General features: G+C 52.6%; 5 protein-coding genes across 5 annotated transcripts; 4 read left to right on the forward strand and 1 right to left on the reverse strand.

The window, feature by feature from the left end:
* Nucleotides 1–1,225: 1,225 nt before the first annotated feature.
* Nucleotides 1,226–3,461, forward strand: SAPIO_CDS8622 (uncharacterized protein; the record flags this gene model as incomplete). The annotated part of the gene is made up of 3 exons (XM_016790223.1): nt 1,226–1,313; nt 1,375–2,332; nt 2,447–3,461. 3 exons carry the CDS (start codon nt 1,226–1,228, stop codon nt 3,459–3,461), a joined length of 2,061 nt encoding a protein of 686 aa, XP_016640486.1.
* A 981-nt stretch (nt 3,462–4,442) lies between these two features.
* SAPIO_CDS8623 (uncharacterized protein) lies at nt 4,443–7,514 on the forward strand (the record flags this gene model as incomplete). The annotated part of the gene is made up of 5 exons (XM_016790224.1): nt 4,443–5,042; nt 5,126–6,028; nt 6,087–6,193; nt 6,260–6,419; nt 6,489–7,514. 5 exons carry the CDS (start codon nt 4,443–4,445, stop codon nt 7,512–7,514), a joined length of 2,796 nt encoding a protein of 931 aa, XP_016640487.1.
* A 1,226-nt stretch (nt 7,515–8,740) lies between these two features.
* Nucleotides 8,741–9,180, forward strand: SAPIO_CDS8624 (uncharacterized protein; the record flags this gene model as incomplete). The annotated part of the gene is made up of 2 exons (XM_016790225.1): nt 8,741–8,878; nt 8,947–9,180. 2 exons carry the CDS (start codon nt 8,741–8,743, stop codon nt 9,178–9,180), a joined length of 372 nt encoding a protein of 123 aa, XP_016640488.1.
* A 223-nt stretch (nt 9,181–9,403) lies between these two features.
* Nucleotides 9,404–12,886, reverse strand: SAPIO_CDS8625 (Nuclear pore complex subunit Nup85; the record flags this gene model as incomplete). The annotated part of the gene is made up of 2 exons (XM_016790226.1): nt 9,404–10,351; nt 10,406–12,886. The coding sequence occupies 2 exons, from the start codon at nt 12,884–12,886 to the stop codon at nt 9,404–9,406; spliced, it is 3,429 nt and encodes a 1,142-aa protein (XP_016640489.1).
* Nucleotides 12,887–14,957: 2,071 nt separating this feature from the next.
* SAPIO_CDS8626 (Octanol dehydrogenase) lies at nt 14,958–16,634 on the forward strand (the record flags this gene model as incomplete). Its single annotated transcript, XM_016790227.1, has 5 exons — nt 14,958–14,978; nt 15,224–15,353; nt 15,472–15,607; nt 15,695–16,332; nt 16,417–16,634. 5 exons carry the CDS (start codon nt 14,958–14,960, stop codon nt 16,632–16,634), a joined length of 1,143 nt encoding a protein of 380 aa, XP_016640490.1.
* Nucleotides 16,635–21,635: the final 5,001 nt, after the last annotated feature.

The following is a 21,635-nucleotide window of genomic DNA, read 5'->3' on the forward strand; positions in this document are numbered from 1 at the left end:
GAGAAGCCACGGTATGGGCGGAGGTGGTGGTCCAATTTTTTTTTTCTTTTAAATATTGACTTAGATCATTGTTTGTGATGCGGAAGTTGTCCCGCCTGAGGATTAGAGATTGATGATAATAGATTGGTTGCCTTTGATGATTGAGCCAGGGCTTCCTGATTATCATAAGTGTCGAAACAGGACAGCGGGTATCTCTTTCTCCCTCGGCACTCTGACCGCAGGCCGCAGGAAATTGAACCATTCTTGGCATTTATAGCTCTCAAGAGATTAATTCGCCATGTGGTCGCGAGATCGGCTCCTTGGTCCGTCATTGTGACTGACACGGGGGGGTTAGAGTGCCTAGATCATCGAAATATCAAACACTATCAAACCACGCACAGGGCAGTCATAAGACACAAGGTGGTATTCAATAACAGACAGGACACGACGTTCGAGAAAACTTCTTCAAAAGAACACTGTCAGCCTCGGAACTTGAGATTCCCGAGCGGAACAAGTGGCTCACTGATCCCGCGATGAAAAAGATGCAGGCCAGTTCGTTACGCCAGTGTAAATGGCAACTCCTGACCTGGCAATCACGGGACACTAACAGTTGATGTTATCCAATGTCGTGAGATCGGCGTCCATCGGGTTTAGGAACTCTGCGATTTCCTCCGCGGTGATTCAGTTAATAGGGCTTGGCACCAATGATTGCTTGCCTTGCGCCGTGAGATTCAGCCCTAATTGGAGATATCCTCGGAAGACGGCGAGACATTGGGGATGCCAGATTCTTCATTTGTAAGTTCGAGAGCAAAACCTTCCTTGGCCATTATTCAAACCCTCGACTCATAACTGGCAGGAAGCTTCCTTCTGATGTTGACCCAAATTGCTCCTCCTCGGCTACACAGCTACTAATGGACTTCAATGCCGTCTGCATGCAAGTAGCGTAATTTCGTAGACCTGGAATAATTTCTTGTTGAAACCCCATTGACGTCTATCTCGGTGCACTGAGACTTGTGATACATCGAAGCAGTGGATTTCGTGGTCATGTGATTTGGCGTCCACACTTTTTGCGGCAGAAGATGAGGTAATGGAGCGCCCCACCAGCCTTCACTGAGAAGTCAATCGCGCCCATTCTTGTCCTGAACGCGTCTCTCCTAATTGAGGCTTGACGGAAAATACTCCTCGTGGACATCTTAAATCGTATCCAACTCATCAACAATGCCATTATAGCAGTATACTGTCCGCCATGGCGAGTTGGTTAACTAACGGTCGGCGAGCTATTTTTGAGAGTCTCGCTGAGGTTTGCGACAAAATTGAGGATGATTTAAAGGCTGGTAGGAACATCTCGCAGTACACATCGAACGGGTCAATGAGAGAGGCTAATCTCATATTAAGAGCTTGACAACAACCAAAAGGAGCTTGAGTTACTCAAATCTCGAGCTTCAGAGACGGAAAAACTCGCCCAAGAGAATCGGGAACTCAGAGCACGCCTCCAGCATCTTGAGCGCGACCGTACCACCCCCGAAACCCCTCAAAATATCAAAGCCTTGGCCGCTGGCCGCGCCTTAGAATCATCCGAGCGGCCTCACAATAATCCTAAGCTGAGATTACCGCCCACACCTCAGTCGGCTGGCCTTAATACTGCCAGCCCTAGTGTACTGATATCCGAAGGAAAGGTTGACTGGAAGTTGGAAGCTGCGAAAAATGCGGCAAAATATACCCGGTTACAGGCCGAGCTGAGGACAGCGATTGATACATTGGCCAAGAGGAAAGAGGAGCGAGACAAATGGAAGCAATTTGCCGAACGCTTACAAAAGAAGGTCGAGGCCTTGGAAGCGCGTCTCGGACAACAGGATCCGCAGAAGCTCGACAGCCCGGCCTCAACCACACCCCGACCTAGGTTGGTGAATGCACAGCTGCCCGCTGTCAAGCAGAATTTTCGCAATTCCGCTGAGCCTATGCTACCTCCACTACCTCCAACTGTTGACAAAGGAATCCCTCCTGCGACGTTTCCGCACGTCGGTGGTAATGATCATTCTCACGATGATTCTCCAACAGGGAGTGGCACGACAGACGGGACGAAGGAATTCCCCAATCCAAAGCTGCCCGATTTGCCACGGGAGAATGGCCCCGGAACTCACATTAAGATTAAAGAGGAACCCTCCTCAGATACGCCCGTGGTGGTATCGGAGCGAGCCGTGAAGAAAAGGAAAAGAGACGAGCCCGAGGTTGACCAACCCCGTGCCACCCGCGTGAAAGAGGAGGCGATCTCACAGTCCGAACCCGTGGTGACGGCAGATGTGTGCGATTTTAGCCCAGCAACAAGCGTGGATCTCGACGAGTCGGGGACCAGGTTCGATACTCCACGGAAAAATACGGAGTTGGACCGATTCTATACTGGGCACACTCCATGTCCCTGCCCACAGGTTCGCCCAGACAGTTCCATTGAGACACATGGAACACCTAGGGTGCCTGATCAGGTATCTCGAGCGGCATTACAGCCGTTGAACCCCAATGTGCAGACACCTCGGCTCCAACGTCCTCCTAGAAAGGGACTTGCGCATGCTGTAGGTGTTTTGGCGGAGGACGGGGCTAGCTATGAGCTGTCCGCTCGTGACCGAACACCTCTACAGAGAACAGAACCAAACACAGGGAGGCTAACGAGTCTCTTGAGCGGTGCGTCCAAGGCCTCAGAATCACCAATCATTAGAGCCTTCCGAAAACCCGAAACACCTCGATCCAATCTTGAGCCCCGACCGATCGCAGAATCTCGTGCAAGTGCCACCTCCGTTTGGCTTCAGACCCCTCAACCGAGAGAACTCCCCTTCGATAAAATCAACAGGGACCGGTCGAGGGCTACACCTAAGCAAACACCCCGTGGTACGAGCGGTGGGCCCACGCCTAGCACGGCAAGCAAAAAGGAGAGCGGTGGTGTTCTATCGTCGGAGCCAAAACTACGCACAAGGCCTGTGTCGGTGCTAAAAGTTGATGATTTCAAAATCAACCCCAACTTCAACGGCGGCTTTGATTATGCCTTCAGTGAGGTTGTCAGGAATAAGGACGACCGTGCGTGTCTCCCAGGCTGCACGGATATGGAATGCTGCGGTAAATCCTTCCGCGCTATGGCTCTTGCCGAACGTGGAAATGGTCGACGGACCGCAGAACAACTTGCCGAGGATAAGAAGCTCCTCGAAGACTACCTAGGCGAGGAAGCCCATCGCCTTTTTAGCATGACAAAAGAGGAGAGAGATGAGCTCTGGCTTGAGGCTAAGACGAAGGAGCTCGCAAATAGGATCGGGAAGCACCGCCATCGCTTCAGTCGAATGAAGACACCGCCTGGGTTTTGGAGGACAGACTTCCCAGATACCCAGGAGTTACACGAGGACCGTGTGCAAGCCCTCAGACGGGAGAAAGAAATGATTCAAGAAAGGCACCGCGAAGCCATGAGACCAGGGGGCAAGTGGGTATTCAGAGACGAATAGAGAGCAATTGCAACAGGAAGACGAGTTTCAGTTATGTTTGCGTGGAGCATTTCAAAAGCATAGAGATCCGATGATCAAATGGAGTCAAGGAAGCATTGTTATTTACGAGTATCGCGGCGAGTTCTGGTACGCCCCGCAGAGGCAAAAGGATTATGGGGAGGGACGGCTGTTTAGAAAGTAATAGACGTTCGCGCCTCGATTTTAGCTGGACGATTCGAGCTTACCAGAAGCAGCCGTCGTGAAGAAGGGTCAGATGGCAACGACGAGACCTGGAATCCACTTGGTCCGCTCGTTGGTGCCCACTAATTTTTGGGGAATGGAGAAATCCATGTCACGTGGCATACTAAATCCGGCTCTACCCTTCCGACTACAGGCTGCTTTGAGCCCTCGATGTAACCTGGACAGTGCGGCGACCTATTAACCAGTAAACGAAATATTATTTACACCAGCAAACATTCCAGATTAGTCATGCGAGGCTTCCAGGTGTCAAGCTCCCCCCCTGCTCCTACCGCGAACAAAGTCCGGCTTAAATTTTGCATTTCCTCGCAGACGCAGAAACGTCGTCGGAATTTCCAAGGCATTCCCATCCAGCTATCTCCCCAGCGCGCAATTTCATTCGTAACGCGACTTATCCTTTCTCATTCTCTCCCTTAGCGCTTCTTTCATTCCTTCATTACACCTTTTTGTTCCTCTTGGCTTCGTAATAATCCTTTCCTGCGCCTTCGTACACTACGCCTATTAATCTGGGCGACACAAACCCTCGAGTCGCCCATCACCCCAAACCACGCGATTCGCGACTGTAACCTTCGCTCTTCCACGTAGCCCGCGAAATCATCGGTTGTCGAAGTCCTACGACGTACCATCGATCAATCGAATTGCTTCTGACGACTTAACGGGATTACCTGGGGTTCGTGACCAGTTGAAAGTGTCCGTCCAACTGGTGGACCGGCACTCTCACAACAAAACTCCCAAGCCGGCAAGATGAACAACCGTCATCTGCCGGCTGGGCCAGCCATGCAAGGAGCAGGTGGGCCTTCGGGTTCTGTGGGCAGCGAGATGCCAACGGGCCCATCCCACGGCGGAGGTGGTGGTGGCGGCGGCGGGCGAGGCAGGCGTGGACCACAACACTTCGCCCATCAGTATCACCACCAGCCGATGCACCACTTCACTAACTACGTGCCCCCCTACCCAGCACAATACTATCCTGCCATGCATCCTCATCCCCAGTATCAAAATGGCGCCATGCAATCACCAGCGTACATGCCATACCAGACCCCGTATGGCCGCTCGCCTCCCCCGATGCATCAGTATGTCCCCATGGTGGGCGTAAGCGTCCAGCAAAATTACTCCTCAAGGCAGTCTCAGAACTCGCCCATCCTTTCGACACCATATCAGCCTCCTCCCGTACCCGCCCCGATTCCTCCTCACACTCCTTCCTCCACTCACTCTCCTCGCGTGCCTCCGGCGCGCACAACTCCCCCTAAGCCTCAGGCCGTCGAGGCCATCAAACCACAACCGGCAGCCTCTCAAGTCGAGTCTCCCCCTCCCATCGTGGAGGAAAGGCCACCTTTCCGCGCTCCAGTAAGTCTAAACCAAACAAAGTAATGTCAACGGATCTTGCATAGCATCTAGGAACTAACCACGAACTCCTTTCATCTGAATAGATACCTTGGCTCAGCCGGCCTGATGAGCCCTTCCCTAAGAGAACGTTGAAGAAATCCCGAAGAAAACAAATGCAGCCTCTTTCTGGTGGTAACAGCGTCGAGCTTCCCGTTGAACAACATGAAGGCGCCACAACCGAGGCTGCAAGGGTCGCTTCTGAGCACTCCGAGAAGCCCAACGAGGCACAGTCTAAGGAACCAGAAGTCACCTCAGCAGTTGAAACGGTTTCCAAACTCAGTGCAGCTGAAGAGGCAGCCGCGCTGAAAGCAGAACCGGCGCAGCCATCCGACATAGACACGGGTATCCCTTCCACACCCGCCTCAACTCACCAACCCTCTGTATCCATTTCCGCGGAGACATCGCCTTCCGCCAAGTCCACCTCCCGTCCAACCGTCCCCGCCGTTCCCGTGATCCCCGCAGTCCCTAAACCTGGCGCAAAAGAAGTCAAGGCTCCTGCAAGCGTGGGTGGAGATGAGAAGCAGGCGGAAAAGCCCAAGATTGAAGAAGTCAAGGTCAACGGCAGTTCTGTGCCTCAGACAGAGAGCGCAGCCGATACCACAGCCCAAGCTATCTCCGGCTTAGAGGGGAATGTCCCCATCCCTGCTCCTGCTTCGGCTCCCATCCCTCAGAAACCCAAGTCGTGGGCTAGTCTCCTTTCGACCCCTGCTTCCGCCGCAAGAGCTCCCAGCGCCACGGCCTCGGGTGTATCCTCCGCCTCCTCAGCAGTTGGCGCAACTGCTTCAGCATCCACGCTGCGCAATGGTAGCATTAGCGGGCTGCCAAGAGCCAACTCGGAGTCTTTGGCCGAAGCTCTGCGATCTTATCGTGTAGGAGCCACTTCCACCATCTCTCAGATCGAGCCTAGAGGCTTGATTAATGGAGGAAATATGTGTTATATGAATTCTGTAAGTAGCATACAACACAGCCTTGGGTTGGTGGGATGATTTACTAATTCTTGTCTAGGTTTTGCAAGTTTTGCTTTTCTGCACTCCCTTTTATGACTTCTTAGACCAAGTCAGCAAGAAGGCTGCCCACAGCTTCAAGAGTGAAACTCCTTTAATAGATGCGATGTAATTGCAAAGCTTCCATCCAACCTGCCTTGAAAATTTGTTGATTGCTAACAAGGGCTTAACCAGGATCGTGTTCATGCGAGAGTTCCGAGTTATTGCCTCATCTACGTCTATAGATCAGCTTCAAGAAGCCATAAAAGGCAAAGATAGGACATATGGCGATCCACTGACCCCGAACTTCTTGTATGACGAAATGAAGAGGTCCAAGTGGTTTGCTACACTGGAGGTGAGTTGTGAACAAACAGATACAGATTTTCGAGCTTCCGTTGACTAACCACAAACACCCATTTTATAGCAAGGACACCAGCAGGATGCTGAGGAATTCCTCGGCTGGCTCCTCCAGGCTCTCGATGATGAGTGCTCCAAGGTCATGGGGGTTGGAACCCCTGCCAAGGCTCCCAGCACAAGCGGCGACTCTGCCCATGACCAAGATGATCCTTCGTCCGGCTGGCTCGAGGTTGGCCCGCGCCAAAAGTCGGTAATCACTCGTACCTCGGGCTCGACGTCGTCGTCGCCGATCAGCAAGATTTTTGGGGGTCTTCTCCGTTCGGAACTTCGCGTGCCTGGCCTGAAACCCTCAATCACCACAGAACCGTACCAGCCCCTCCAGCTAGATATCGGATCGCCCAACGTCCGTAATATTATCGACGCTCTGAAGGGTCTCACATCCCAGGAGAAGTTGCACGGCGACTTCAACTCCCTCCGAGGCAAGAATGTTGAGGCGTCCAAGCAGGTGCTCATCGATGAGCTTCCTCCCGTGCTCATCCTCCACCTCAAGCGATTCCAGTTTGATGCTGCCGGTGGCACTCTCAAGATTGCTAAGAAGGTAGGCTATCCACTCGAACTGGATATCCCGCGCGAGGTCCTTTCTAGGCAAAAGGTGGCGAGCCTCGGCAATAAGATGCCTAAGTACAGGCTATTTGCCGTCGTGTACCATCACGGAAAGAACGCCAGCGTCGGTCACTACACGGTCGATGTACGTCGCCAGGATGGCGCTCAGTGGATCCGAATCGATGATACGAAGATTGAACCTGTGCGTGCTGAGGATGTGGCCAAAGGCGGAACGGAGGACGACATGGCAAAGGAGATGCGTAGGGAGGCCAATGCCAACGGTGGATCGAGCAACCGGTTCGGTGGCATGAATGACGAAGACACAGGAGATGAGGAGGGATGGAAGCAAGTTCCCTCCGCAGCTAGCGGCGGAAACCGGAGGTGGAGCAGCATCGTCAACGGCGGTGGCAAGCCAGGCTCCAAGAGCAAATCTCAGGACACTAACAACGACAAGTCCGTTGCCTATATCCTCTTTTACCAGCGCATTTGAGGATCGTAAGAGGAAACACACAGCCGTCTTCTAAACATCGACCCGCACAATTCTATACCGTCCTCCCTAATCACCTATACTCTCCCTACAATGTTAGCCATATATTGGCGATAATCTTTGTCTACGCCCTAATATCTCGACCTCTATTCTAGCATCAAAATGGTTTGTCACCACCATGATCATGCTCGCCGGAACCTTTTTTTTCCCCGTCACATCCCGCTCCAGACGATAAATCTCTTGTTCAAATTGGGCATAAATGAATAACATGTGCCATCTGGTCTTTGGACCTCAAAAAAAAAAAGTTATGTGTTTAGGCAAGCCGAAACCAAAAGAAAAACCTTTCAGGAGGGTCGGTTTTGAGAAGGGGAAAAGTCGCGAGCATCCGCATACTCGAACTTCATTCTGCGAAGCGGCGCCACTAGGGACTAGGGACTGTTGGGGGGTGCTTTAGGCGTCTGGAGGATTGGCATCCTTGAAGCAGAGCGCGACTGAAGCAGGTATAAAATGACCATCGACTATTTAATTATCCATTGACTCAGGGACATTAGGAGCCTCGTGGATGTTGCAGGACTTCGACGTTGTGTGATCATTTCTGGCCCAGCACCATTTTTTCTGCCTTGTTTTTCTCCTCTTTTTTTCCCCGCCTTCTGGTTTATTTCCACCAGTCCTTATGTTCTTGAGCCCATTTTCGAGACCCCCTTTTGTTCCTGTATAAATGTCATGATACCTCGGTCTTAGTTTTTTTGGGGAGGGAATTTTCTTTTCTTGTTGAGAAGAGGTGGACATGGCCTTCTCTTCTTCTAAACTAGGTGCTTTATTAGTCTGAAGGGAAGGGGAAAGGGGAGACGGAGGGAAAAGGAGGTAGGAAAGGAAGGGAAAGGAGCAGGATAGGTGGAACGGAAAGATCATTGTATAACAACGACGATTAAACCATATCTGTCCTTAACTGTGTTGCCGTGATGTTTTTGTTCGGAAGGCTGCATCGCAGGCTTCCAAAGATCCTCTTCCCATCGTCTCGTCGAAAAGCTGTGTGACCTTTGGATTTGGGAGCTTGATCACGGTTACGTCAGCCGAGGATGAAGTCATTGAACTAGTGTTAACTCAAACGCCAAGCAACTTCACCAACCCGGCCTCGAAGCCTGAACCGAAGAGTGAGATTGAGATCTTGTTCGCTTCACAGTTCGCTTTGCTCTCTAGCTCAGGGCTTTTCCCACATCCTCGGGAACATGTCGGCACCCAACACGCCCCCGAAATACCTCTACAAGATCCTCGACGTAGAGCCGCCGGTCCCGCTACCAGACGAATTACCTCTCTCCGAGCTCGATGCGAACGATGGGTTCATTCATCTGAGCGTTGCGGAACAGGTTTGTCTCAGAGTAAAATAAAAATAAGATTACGGAGAAAGGGATAAGTTGACAGCCTCTACGAGTAGATACCCAGCACGGGCGGCCTCTTCTTCGATGCCCACAAGACCCTCTGGGTACTTAAACTCAACTTCGAGAGCCTGGGGACCGTGAAATGGGAAGGGAGCGATGACGACGGGAGGGCGTTCCCGCATCTGTACGGGGGCTTCGGGGCGAAGGAGGTCGTGGGTGTTAAGATTGTGGAAAGGGCTGGCGGGGAGGGATGGAGAGGGATCTTTGAGAGGGATGAGTGGTTAGAGTAAGCTCAGTAGTACTTGATATTTTGCTACTAGTTCGGAACGACATCTCCACGCTGTCTGAAATCATCGCAAGTCTTGGGCTGTTTTGGTGTCCTTTTCTTCCTATTAAGTACAACGCATTGATACATACAATGCAATCAACAATCGGCAATCCATCACAATCCCGCAATCTATGCTAGTAGTATTCCCACTCCATCCACCGAGCTCTCTTTTTCTTTACTTCTTTTCAAAACAGCGCAACATTATCCGCATCCTGCAACCACAACCTCGCCAATTCCTTCGACAACCCCAACCTCAGGATCCTCAACACCTCCTCCGCAGTCGAATTCGCCCTCAACCCAGCCCGCCAATCCCATCCCCTCTTGGGCACGCGAGCGAGACCGCCCGAGCTGCTGCTACCGCTGATGCTACGGTGCAACTGGCTCGCGAGCATGCTGCTCCCGCTGAGCACGTAGCTTCCGCCGAGGCCGCCGCTGCTGGAGATGGACTTCATGAGGTCCGCTGGCGTCGAGCCCTTGAGGCCCTGCGCCGACGCGAGCACGAGCTTGAAGAACTCGTCGCAGGCGTCGTAGACGCGCGTGCCCACCGTCTCGAGATCTTCGATGGCCTTGAGGAGGATGTCCATTTGCTCGAGTGTGAGCACGGGAGGCTCGTGGCCGACGAGGACCATGGCTTCGCCGAGCAGAGCTAGGAGGAAATCTTCGCTGACTACCGCGTCACGCGTCTCATCGTAGACGCCACCGCGGATATTGTCGTCGGAGCTAGCAATGACTGCGACGAGCGCCGTCGCAGCTCGCTTCTTGTTGGCGACGCCTCGCAGACCAGTGTTGATGGCGGAGGTTGAGGTAGCCGTGGTCGTCGTCGTGGCTTCCGTGTCCCTGATTTCGTAGAACTTGCGTAACGTGGCGTACCCGCTGAGCATCCTACCCACAAGCTCGGCCGCCTCGATATCTTTGCTGGCAAGGTCCTCTAGAGCAGAGCCCCTATCGGTGAGGAGCCGGTGAAGGTGGTCGTCGAGGTCGCTGGGGGTAGGATACGCGGTAGACTGCAACAGAGAATAGGAAATGAGAAGGTTCAGGACCTCGCGCACCTTGGCGGGCTTATGCGCGAGGGAGTAGTACCAGATGGCCTCTCCATACCGGTGAGAGTCCTTGCCGAGGATATCGGCAAACGCCTAATAGTCAACATTAGTAAATGGTCTCAAAATCAAAGGAAACAGTACCCATACCTCCGCGGTTTCCTCGGCAAAGCTGACCATGCCAAGGTCGCCAAGTATCCTCCACATCTTATCGACGGTGATGCTAGAGTCAGGCTGGAGTGTCTCCAGCAAATCATGTAGCAGTTCGCCAACTGTCTCCTCCGACTTCTCAACAGAGTCCATTCGGCCCAGGACTTGAATGGCCACCTCCCAGCCCTCCCGGTCCGCAGAAATCTGGTCGACGCCAGCAAGCTCTCGCGCATACTGTACCAAAGTTGTATCCTTGATGCCTTCGACTTCATCAGGGCCCTGCTGAGGCACGCCGAGAACTGCGAGGTCATCGTCGTCGAGAGTGTCCATCGGCAATAGCGCCTTAGCCTGAGGCTTTGGTAGCCACTGGCCAAGGGATGCCACCTCAGCCGTCGCGGAGGCAACCGGAAGAGACCACGCGCGGAGGATGCCAATGACGGCAGAAAAGTTGCATTCGAACGCAGATGCCACTGCAACCGCTACGCTGTTCCGAGGGTCAAAGTAGAAATCGGACTCTACCGCCGCGTGGACCGCCCGCGCCATACGCTCAAAGTAGTCCTCGAGTGGCACGAGATGCGTCGGGCCAAGCAGATTAAGCGATTGACCTAGACGCCGCTTCTTTGGGCGGTCCTTCTCCTCATCCCACCATCCACAGAGACCAACCGTCGCTTCGCACCAGTCCTGGGCCGTCTCCAGGATCGCATTCTGGTCACCAATAACAATATCATAGATGGAAGTCAGCTGCTCGTAGACTTCCCAGGGGATCTGGCTCTCCGCCTTCCGCGCGAGATCGACCACGGAATTTCCGTAACCAAAACTGGCATCGCTCGATCCAAATTGCTGATGATCCTTACCCTCCGCAAATCGTTGCAGCTGGTCAAGAGACGCCTTCGCCTTTACGCGGAAAAGAGTCCAATCGCTCCCGAAGATGTCCCAGTCGCCGTTCGCGCCCGGGCAGTTTTCGAGCATATCACACGTCTGCTTGACGGCGTATTCGATGTTCTGCAGAGCCTTACCCGAGTAAGAGGCAGGGCCGCGGTTTTTCCTAACGTGCTTAAAATCGGCACTCTTCAGCAGCCGCGCCGTCTCCCCGACTTCTCCCCTTAGAAGAGTCGTCCGAACTGTGGGCCAGTAAAGGCTGTGGCAGACAGGGTTTGGCCTCTGTTCAACTACTTCGCGGAACTGGTCAGGATACACGTTGTGGTTCTTAGCCATCCACTCGAATAGAACTTGTGGAAGGGGAACCCTTTTCCCTTCATCGAAGTGGGATTCTGATCGTGTGTGATGCATTCGAATAACCAGATTGGCGATGAAGGCGGCCTTTTTAAAAGGCTCGGCCGTGGGAGGGGGCCCAATCTCGGTGGCATGCTCCTCTTCGGGATCGGGAAGTTCCTGTGCGTAGTCATTCCAAATCTGGGTGAGACCGATGGCAGCAATAGCCAAAGAACTATCAAGCTTCTCGGCATCATCCTTGGCACCTATACCCTCGTCATACAGGTGGCTCACCAGGTCCTCCGTATCTAGTATAAGGTCTGGAGTCTCGTTTATGATAGCAGGGCCAGCAGCCTTGTAATGCTCGCGAGAGATGGCATCAAATTGGAAATCCACTCTAGGCCCGGGTGCAGCCTTCCTTATCGAGGATGCTCGGAAAATGTTCTCAGCCTCTCGTCTCGCCCGTTCGTCGGCGGCTGGGGTAGTGAGGACCATCAGGTCTTCATCCATATCCGATCCTTCGATGGAATCGCGCGGTTCATCGTGCATAGTAAGAAAGGGGTCGTAATCCTCACCATCGGCTTCACCGACGGCCTCTTCCTCTTCTTCCTCGCTTTCTTCTTCGGCGTCGATGTCACGATTAATGTATCGTTCGACTTCGGCATCGAGAGCTGCATGGCCTGAGCGTCCGAATGGCAGGCGCTGTTCGTACTCTTCTTCTTCTTCCTCCTCCTCTTCCTCCTCTTCTCCATCGGCGTCTTCCTCTTCGCTTTGGTCTTGCTCGGCCTCACGTTCGTCTTCATCACCCTCCTCATCATCGTCATCGTCGTCGTCGTCGTCGTCGAAATCGTCAAAGGCCAGTCGGAATGTTCCTGCAGTTTTCTTAGGGGGCGTCTCACGTTCGATACTCTCCGCTCGTATAGATTGGCTTAGTCCCGAAGGCCCTCGCTCCTTCGCATTGCGTCCGCCACGCGTAAGTGGGGAGCTTCCCTTTCGCGCAAACAGATTCCTACTCGTCGAACCCGACCCTCCAGAGGAAAAGCTCGGCGCAGCAGGTTTCGATCCCGTTAGGCCGCGCATCATAGAGCTTCCGAGATAAGAGGCGGACGGTGCACCAGCCGGAGTGAAGGAATTTGACGATGAGGGAGGAGGGCCAGCTGGGGTGGTTGAGGGTTCGGTACCAAAGGAAAACTTCCCACCGCGACGCGCGCTCCTATCTGGAGTCGAAGGGTCGGGGGAGGCTCCAAAAGCAGTGAATCTGTTCGCCATGACGAGTAGCCTCCGTCGGCGATGGCGTTAAGGGGATCTGGTTGGGCAATGGAGGAATTCAAGATGGTGGACACGCTTTAAGGATAGTCATGGATGGAGTCGATCTTGAGGTGGAAGTGGGCGTCGGGAGTTAGAAGAGTCCTTGGAAAATGTCCCAAGAAGGGAAGGAAATTATCGAGATTGTGATGGGTTTGGATGAGATGGCGGCATGGAGTTCAGGGTATGGAATTTAGGGTCGAAGGCTTCCTCTCGTGGATAGCTTGCTCTCTTCTCTCTACAGTCCAGTCGCGACCTCGCACCGACGACCTTGAACAAAATTTGGAAGCTGTTTGGCAAGGCCCGAATTTACGGATGATGCAGAAGCTTCCAGCCAATCATTTCATAGCGACGGCTTCTGTTGCCAGGTGAGTTGCAGGGACCAAGGCGACAGCAACAATTCGATGCGAGGTGCGCTGAGTCATCAATCGATCATTCACCCCACACAGCAGACGAGAAACCAGCAGTTGAGAGGCTCCACCAAACATGACGACATCAATAGTTTTAAAGGGGAGCCCTTTTGAAGCTGTGAATCGCGTGTCTCGAAAGTCATAACGATTCCAAGGTCCCAGCAAGCCGTTAAAAGAAGGCATTCTCCACAGAAGAAAAGCATACTGGGACCTAACGCTCGTGTCGGTGCTGTTTCAACTATTCTCTCCTAAAGCTCCCCGAGAAGCAGCAACACCACAAGCGAAAGGAGAGAGGGCCTGTTTGATGAAGCCGAGCGCCACTCTTCACAGATGTAACTCACTTTACTCTCGGACCGGGCAGGAGGTTTGGGAGACCAAAGCTGGCCGGTGCTAGTCGCTTCTTCATTCTAGACAATATCCTTCGACTACGAAAATAAAGATAGAAGCCAAGTCGGGAGCTCCTCGACGGAACTCAAACGACATACCCTAGATCAATCAAGCTTATTTGCGACGGTCTCCAGGAACACCATCACCAGGACCCCCGGACCCCGGGACCCCGCACCGGGCAGACCTCGTGGTTCATGGGTCCAAGTTCGCAGTTCGGAGTTCGTAGTTCGCAGTTCGAGAAGCTAGATATGGTCACCCGGATATCATAGGGTGATGCGAAGGATCAGGGATGATGTTCCTGAAGCTAGCCAGCAAGGACGTTGCGGGCATTGGTGGTTGAAATCTCACGCTGCATGGTGCTATGGTTCTAGTTGCGCCTTATTCTGGAAATGTATTAGCAATCATGTTGCATCGATACAGAGTGGTTTAGATCTCCGCTGCAAAGTGCCGAGAGCAACACGAGTGTGGCGGGGACAGAGGTCGTGCTTATCGACCCTGCTCCTGGGTCCTGACCCACGACCAAGGCCGACGTGAGGTGCGGGGTGAGGGGTAAATCCATGCGCGAAGTGGGTTTAGCAACAGTGAAGCAACAGCATCGAACTAACGTAAAGCAGGCACTTCGTCGCAAAAGCACCCAAGACGGCTTCGTAATAGTGTGCGACTGTGTGTCATCCGGCGAGCGAGCAACCACAACCCGTCCCAAGCAAATGCCGAATATCGAGATTCCCCCAACCCCCGACGCGAGCGACGAGCCGGGCGACGCTTGCTTCCATGATTGGCCAAACACCTGCGATGCCGCGAGCTCCCGTCGAGATTTCCTCCTACCTCCCCGACAAGGACTGCGACATTGTGTCTGCCGAGAAGAGCAAAGTGGGCCCGAAGAAATAGGCTTCGATTTTTCCTAATCACCCCGCCTGCAAAAATTGTTACGAAGCGCAATGGATTGATCCAATTGCTTCCTGACGCCAGCTCGGCCCCGCATGCGAAAAGCAGCACCTTCCTTCCCCACTACTTAGCACCTCATATTGATCTAATCTCCAGCTCGCAAAGCTTCTAAATATTGCTCTGTGCTTCTCTCTTCTTGTTACCTCCATCTTGAACTTCGTCAGTCGATTCGTTTAATATTGTCCTCTTCTTCTCGTTTGATACCATTTTCTTGTAAAACTTCCTCTCTGTCGAAACCTCTGCATTTCCGTATCTTCAACTCTCACCCCACCTCTACCAGATCCACAGTAGCAATGGCCGATACCGTTGGAAAGGTATGTCATGATCCAATTACCCCTCACAGCCAACCCCCGAAGACAGCATCACAAACGGCAAACGAGCAAACGAGCAAGCGACCTGGAGAAGAAATAGAAAACACCTCAAGTCGAACGACAAGGACTTCCAGACGTTTGCGTTCTAAGGGGACTTTAAATATAATATCACTGGCTTCTAGTAGAATCACGCAAGTTACATGGCCGTTCCGGACTAACCATGGGAAACTTTTGTTGGACCTGCATAGACCATCACCTGCAAGGCTGCCGTCGCCTGGGAGGCCGGCAAGGAACTCAGCCTCGAGGACGTCGAAGTCGCTCCCCCCAGGGCCCACGAGGTCCGCATCCAGATCTACTACACCGGTGTCTGTCACACAGGTTAGTTTCCTTTCCTGGCACAGAGGGTCCAATCAAGAAACACGGCGGCCGGGACGGATGCCGGATGACGGGGATGACGGGTGGTCGTTTGGCTAAATGCTAAAATATGCGCACGCAGATGCTTATACCCTGTCCGGAAAGGACCCTGAGGGTGCTTTCCCCGTTATCCTCGGACATGAAGGTGCCGGCATTGTGGAGTCCGTAGGCGAGGGTGTTACCAACGTAAAGCCCGGCGACCACGTCGTCGCTCTCTAGTATGTACCTACCCAACAGGGTACTTTTTCTCGGCGCTGTGGACCCGGGAGCTAATCAGAGGCGTCTCCGTCTTCCCTCCACCGCAGCACCCCCGAATGCAAGGAGTGCAAGTTCTGCAAGTCCGGAAAGACCAATCTCTGCGGCAAGATCCGAGCCACCCAAGGCAAGGGCGTGATGCCCGACGGCACGACCCGCTTCAAGTGCAAGGGCAAGGACATTCTCCACTTCATGGGCACCTCCACCTTCTCCCAGTACACCGTCGTCGCCGACATCTCCGTCGTTGCCGTGCAACAGGACGCACCGATGGACCGCACCTGTCTGCTCGGCTGCGGTATCACCACCGGATACGGTGCGGCGAGGGTAACCGCCAAGGTCGAGGAGGGATCCAGCGTTGCGGTCTTCGGTGCCGGCTGTGTCGGTCTGTCCGTCGTCCAGGGCGCCGTCATGAACAAGGCGGGCAAGGTCATCGTCGTCGACGTGAACCCCGCCAAGGAGGAGTGGGCTCGCAAGTTTGGCGCGACCGACTTCGTTAACCCCACTCAGCTCGGCAACCAGACTGTCGTTGACAAGCTTATCGAGTTGACCGACGGCGGTTGTGACTACACTTTCGACTGCACTGGCAACGTCAACGTCATGCGCGCTGCTCTCGAGGCCTGCCACAAGGGTTGGGGCCAGAGTATCATCATTGGTGTCGCCGCTGCCGGCCAAGAGATCTCCACCCGACGTAAGCCCTCTCCCGCTATCCCATGTCGTCTCTGCCCCATTGTGTGTCAGTATGATCGTCTGCTAACAGGTGATGCTTGAATAGCTTTCCAACTCGTCACCGGTCGTGTCTGGAAGGGATCCGCTTTCGGCGGCATCAAGGGCCGCACCCAGCTCCCCGGCCTCGTCGACGACTACCTCCAGGGCAAGCTCAAGGTTGACGAGTTCATTACGCATCGCAAGACCCTCGCCGAGATCAACAACGCCTTTGAGACGATGAAGCAAGGCGACTGCATCAGGGCTGTCGTCAACATGAGGGAGTAAAGTACGGAGTAAAGAAAAAAGAAAATGTCAAAATGAGAAAAAAATAAATAAAATGTGTATTAGTGGATTTTTTTTTTTTTTTTTTTTTTGGCAGAAGGATGTCTGTTAATTCGGTGTTGGCGACTGCACGTTGCTCGCATGTGAGTTGGTAGTTCCATGGCAGTGAAAAATGAAAATGAAAATGACATGGGATGCAATGTGTACGCGTATATTTAACAACAATATCCAGTCTATCCACGTCGTGATTGCTGAGCTCGCGAGATGTCGTCATCCCCAGCTGAACGGGAGCACCAGTTGGGATCTGAGACCCCCCATGTTGGAGAGGAATTGAGAATTTTCAGTCTTGAAAACCAATATCCTGGCAATTACATGTATAATTAGGACGGATCTAGTTTCTGTTCCGTGGTCGCGTCTCTGGAAATTGGTCGCCTTCGTCCCACTATGTCGACTAAATGTTGAACGTGTGGACAATGATGATCGTTCGTCTAATTGGCCCAGCTGGATCGAGGAACGGCTCAACCTTGAACCCCAAGGCTACTGCGAAGCCAGCTGACGGGCAGACTCTCTTTCCACGATTCGGGGCTCCACAGCTCGTGTGGTACAGACTTGCGCCTCTACACGAAACCTTGGGTCTCGACTCTGGTCTCTGGAGAAGTCAGAAGGGCAGAGATTGTAAGGTCGCAATGAAAAAGATGAAAGCCTACTACTTCGTGCAGCATCAGGCATGTCTCAACTGGGCCCAATCCATAAACAACGCCCTTCCCGCTTCACGAAAAGCTCACAACGAATAGGCATAATTTATAAAAAGAAAGGGGGGGTCTCTGGATCTCGTGCATGTGAACCCCTGCTTGCGTTAGTGCCCACCGACACTGAGGTGTCGATCGCCGGGCACCAAAAGAACCACTGGCGGTAAGAGGACATCCCCATCGTGACTGGTGACCTCTCCATGTCGTGGCGTGCGTTGGGCGCTTCTGCGGGGGGATGTGGAGAGCGGTCTGGACACGTCAATTCTTGCCCAAGGGAAGGGAAAATGAGCGAGATTGGCTCGAATGCTGGACAGCCTATCCATGCCGGCTTCACGTTGTTGAAAGGGTGCGTCTTGGGCGGGAATGGAAGATTTCGTTTTGCATCGTGATGACTCTTCTGTTTTCACTAATACCTTCTTGATGGGGCCGCCATTTCAGCGCTTTCAAGAGGTGTCCAGGGATCGGTATGTTTAATCGAGATGATTGGAGGCACAACAGTAGCACGGCAGGAGAGCCAGGCCCGGCCCGAGAAAAGAAAAAAAAAAGAAGAAGAAGAAGAAGAAAAACCTTGATACTGATGGTTGATGTTGCGCTTTTGCCACATTTCTGCTGGCATGGGTCTTCACTCGTCCGGAGTAGGGAGTAGCTATTTTGATGTTCCTTTTAGAGTTAAGCTGAGCAGGCTAGAAGGAAATTAGAACTCTGCACAGGCCATCCTGCCCAGCCTTGGGTGTCCCCAGTGGCAAACGAGAGGGATACAAACCCACGGCGAAGGCGGGAGAGGGATCAAAATGGCCTAATATCCGCACGAAATAGATCCGCAAATACCGATTCGATACCTCCCATGTACGAAGGAATGTCCACAAGGTTACTTCACATCGAAGGGGTGCCAATCCGAACTAATCCGAACCCTGGACAGGCTGTATCGGACAAAAGTTTAAAGCCACAGCCACGATACAAATCAGGGGTTGAGTTTTGGAGGTCTGATTTACCGAGAGTGTATACGTACTTTAGGTATGTATATCCATCTGGCCGGGCTGCTTTAATCTCTTTTTGCTGATAGGAAGGTCGGCCGGAGTTGCCGCGGCTGGAAGAAATTTGTGAGAGCGCAGCTCAAACTCTCCGGAGTGAGACAGGACATTGCCGGCGCCAAAAAAAAAAGTATGCATACTCTACCTTGAGGCTCTTTGGCTTTTTTGGATCGGGGGATCCGTAGGAATGGGGAATTGGTTCGGAGTGGACGGGATCCAAGTAATTCCGGGACCCATCTCCTCGTTGATAGAGAAACGTCGAACACTTCGGTCTCAAGACCAGCGCTCCATTGACCCATTGGTGGCATAGGTACTTGGCGGTACTCCTCCTGCTCTTGTAAGACAACTTCGTAAAGAAGGAAGTATCATTATCGAGCGAGATTAGTCTCGTCAAAGGATGCTGCAGGCTACCCGGGTTGGTAATTTGCACTTGTCTGCATTTCCAAACCATTTTCGAGAGTACCCTTTGACGTCAACAAGCGAGACCGGTCTGTTGTTCAAGAGACTGACGAGGACGTCGGAGAAGATCATCGGGTTCCTATGTATTAGTATTATTCTCTTTGTCCACGAACCCGATCCCTGGAGTTTTGGGAGCCCCCAATTGGTTTCAGGTGATTGGATCTAGATTCCCCGTCCTCTCCCGGATCACAAAGTCTGGAGGCGGCCCCTGGCGTCATTAGGGAAAGATTGAGATTGGGAAGGGGGGGGATAAGGTTCCCGAATCTGGTCCAGTTGGCACTTACAAGGATGAGCAGCCGAGGCGAGGGACCGGCGCTTGAACAGGCAATAAATGGCGGGGGGCCTAGGCCCGGTACGAGATGCAAAATTCAATGCAAGCTCCCAATTTGCACATCACGTCGATCAATTGATCTTTGGATGGCACACATGGTTTGTCCGATCCGTATTCGGTTCACGTTTCTGTTGAGTACAAAAGCATTGGTATCAATTATTTACGAGCTGTCGATTCTGGCCCGAGCACTCTCGGGTTGCAATCAAAAGTGAAGACTCTGAAGTGATGAAGAATAATAAGGAGGAACAGGAAGAAGCTGAGAATATCAAACGTGGTGAGCGGCTGACCTGACTCATCGATTGATCATTTATTCAAGTTTTTCTATCATTGATCTTCAATCCTCGACTGACTTGTCGATTGTAGATACATTTGATACAATGAAGTAAACTCGCTCGCAAATTGCAACGATCTCTCAGTACTTTGTAGTTCAGTGTTGCTGACAGACCAATTATTTCTGACTGGATGCTTGAGCCGATACTTCATCGTACCCAAGAACAAGTACTTTCAATTTGACAAGCCAAGCACATCAATCTGCACTTGACTTTTTACAACTTGATACCGCAAATTTTTGTCAATCGCGTGGACGGCATTTTCTGCAAACTTGGAAGAGAGTCGACTTATGGTCACGCGGTCACTAGCGGCAAGCTCGCTTCACATTTGTTTATCAAGGCCAGGGGGAAATCTGGGGACCAGTGCGTGTTAGAAACCGGTGCAGAAATCATCGACCGCAGTAATATTCTCTTCTTGGGCTGGTTTCCCCATGGGATTGTCGCGGAACCTTGGGCAGCACTCTTGGGTTCAATGAAGTTGCTTTTAGGACCCGTCCCCGATTTGCAATGGGGCAGATTCAGAGATTGATGCGCCGACCGCGGACAATACACTGGCAGGTCCGGCCCTTATTATCCTTCCAACACGGACTCTATTCAAGATCCTAGTTGGACCGACGTCTGCCATCTTTCGAGGTTGTCGGCGCCACCCGGCAATCGCTTACCCACTTTCATCTTGGCCGTGGCCGACTCCGCAATTCTCTCGTATGTTTGCACAATAAGTTCGATTGCGTTCGTGTCATCCTTCAGCCTAGTCCGCTTGCGGGCGGTGAGGACCGGCACGGGCGCACGACATCAAGCAGACCTGCCGTCCGTATTTCGTAGTCAAAAAGCACTCGATTTGGGACGTCGTCAAGTCCATCCAGAAACGATACCTGAGGCTACCTGGCGGCTTGTTAGTTACCGTTCCGTCCGATTACGACTGTACAGGGGACTGTCCACAAGCTTTCCTGGCCATGAGATAAAACTGGGAGATGCAGTCGACTGCTCACATTTATGATTTACGGAGGACTACATAGTAAACGGAGCTCCCGACTAAACTACTTATTTCAGCTATTTTACGCGAAGTATGTTCTTTGTCAATCGAGAAGAGTCTAGAAAATCAGCACTGAATAAAACTCCCTAAGCCACCTAATTTACGCCTGGGTCTAAATCGGTATTCGGTAACGGATTAAATGTTGCCTTTCCAGTTTTCATTCAGTCATCTATAGACCCGCTCTTTTACGGACCGTCTCAAAGTTTGGTTTTAAGACAATTCAAATTGCAGGCCGGAACCGGTGCTGGGACCCACCTATTGTCGTTTTTTTTGTTCCGTTTCCTTTCAAGCGGATGGCATGTCAAGGTCCTGGCCATGTCTATCCCCGTACCCACGTCACAGTTCCAGTTTACCACGCTAGCCCACCCTTCAGGCAGGCTCACGTGTTAATTGGTATCCGTCCTCCTGCCGAGAGCCCATCTCATTCCCCATTCATCCCCATCCATACAAGAGGCGTAGACCTAGCCACTTCCACTGAGAACTGCAAAGTGACTTGTCCAGTACAAGGTACCCGTAACTACGACCCCAAAAGAAGGTGCATTGTTGTATTGGCCACTGTCGTCTGAAAGTGTCCGGTTGCGTCAGCCTTCCCTGGATTCCTGCCACCGCACCGCAACTTGTAAGTCACTTCGTACCAGTCACTGCCTCCTTTGGGGATCAACCACGTCGGCCTGGTCTGGCCTAGTCATTAGTATTTAGTGTTGGGTCTCCGCTCGCCGCCCTCCTCGTCTCTTCCCTTCCCATTCTTCCCTCTTCTTCGCCTTCCTTCCACATCGCACTACTTCGTCTCTGACTCATTACAAATCTTGACCTCTCCGCGGGTTCATAAAACCTCCACGCTTCCTTTCATCTCGCGTGCCTCCAACTCTCTCCTGGATTCTTCCTCTCTATTCCACCCAAACTACCCATCTCGGCGACTTAGGCACACCCGCCACACACACACCGAGCGTTCTTCGCGAGACGTCCTACTCTCTCACCTACTCGACTACTTCTCACGTTCGAATACAACAACCGCCTGCTCTTGGCAGCATCCACAACCCACTCGCGATCCCCTCGCCTACCACCTCGACCA

The sequence above is a fragment of the Scedosporium apiospermum genome (genome assembly GCF_000732125.1).
Source record: "Scedosporium apiospermum strain IHEM 14462 chromosome Unknown SEQ_SAPIO_0121, whole genome shotgun sequence".
Taxonomy (NCBI): domain Eukaryota; kingdom Fungi; phylum Ascomycota; class Sordariomycetes; order Microascales; family Microascaceae; genus Scedosporium; species Scedosporium apiospermum.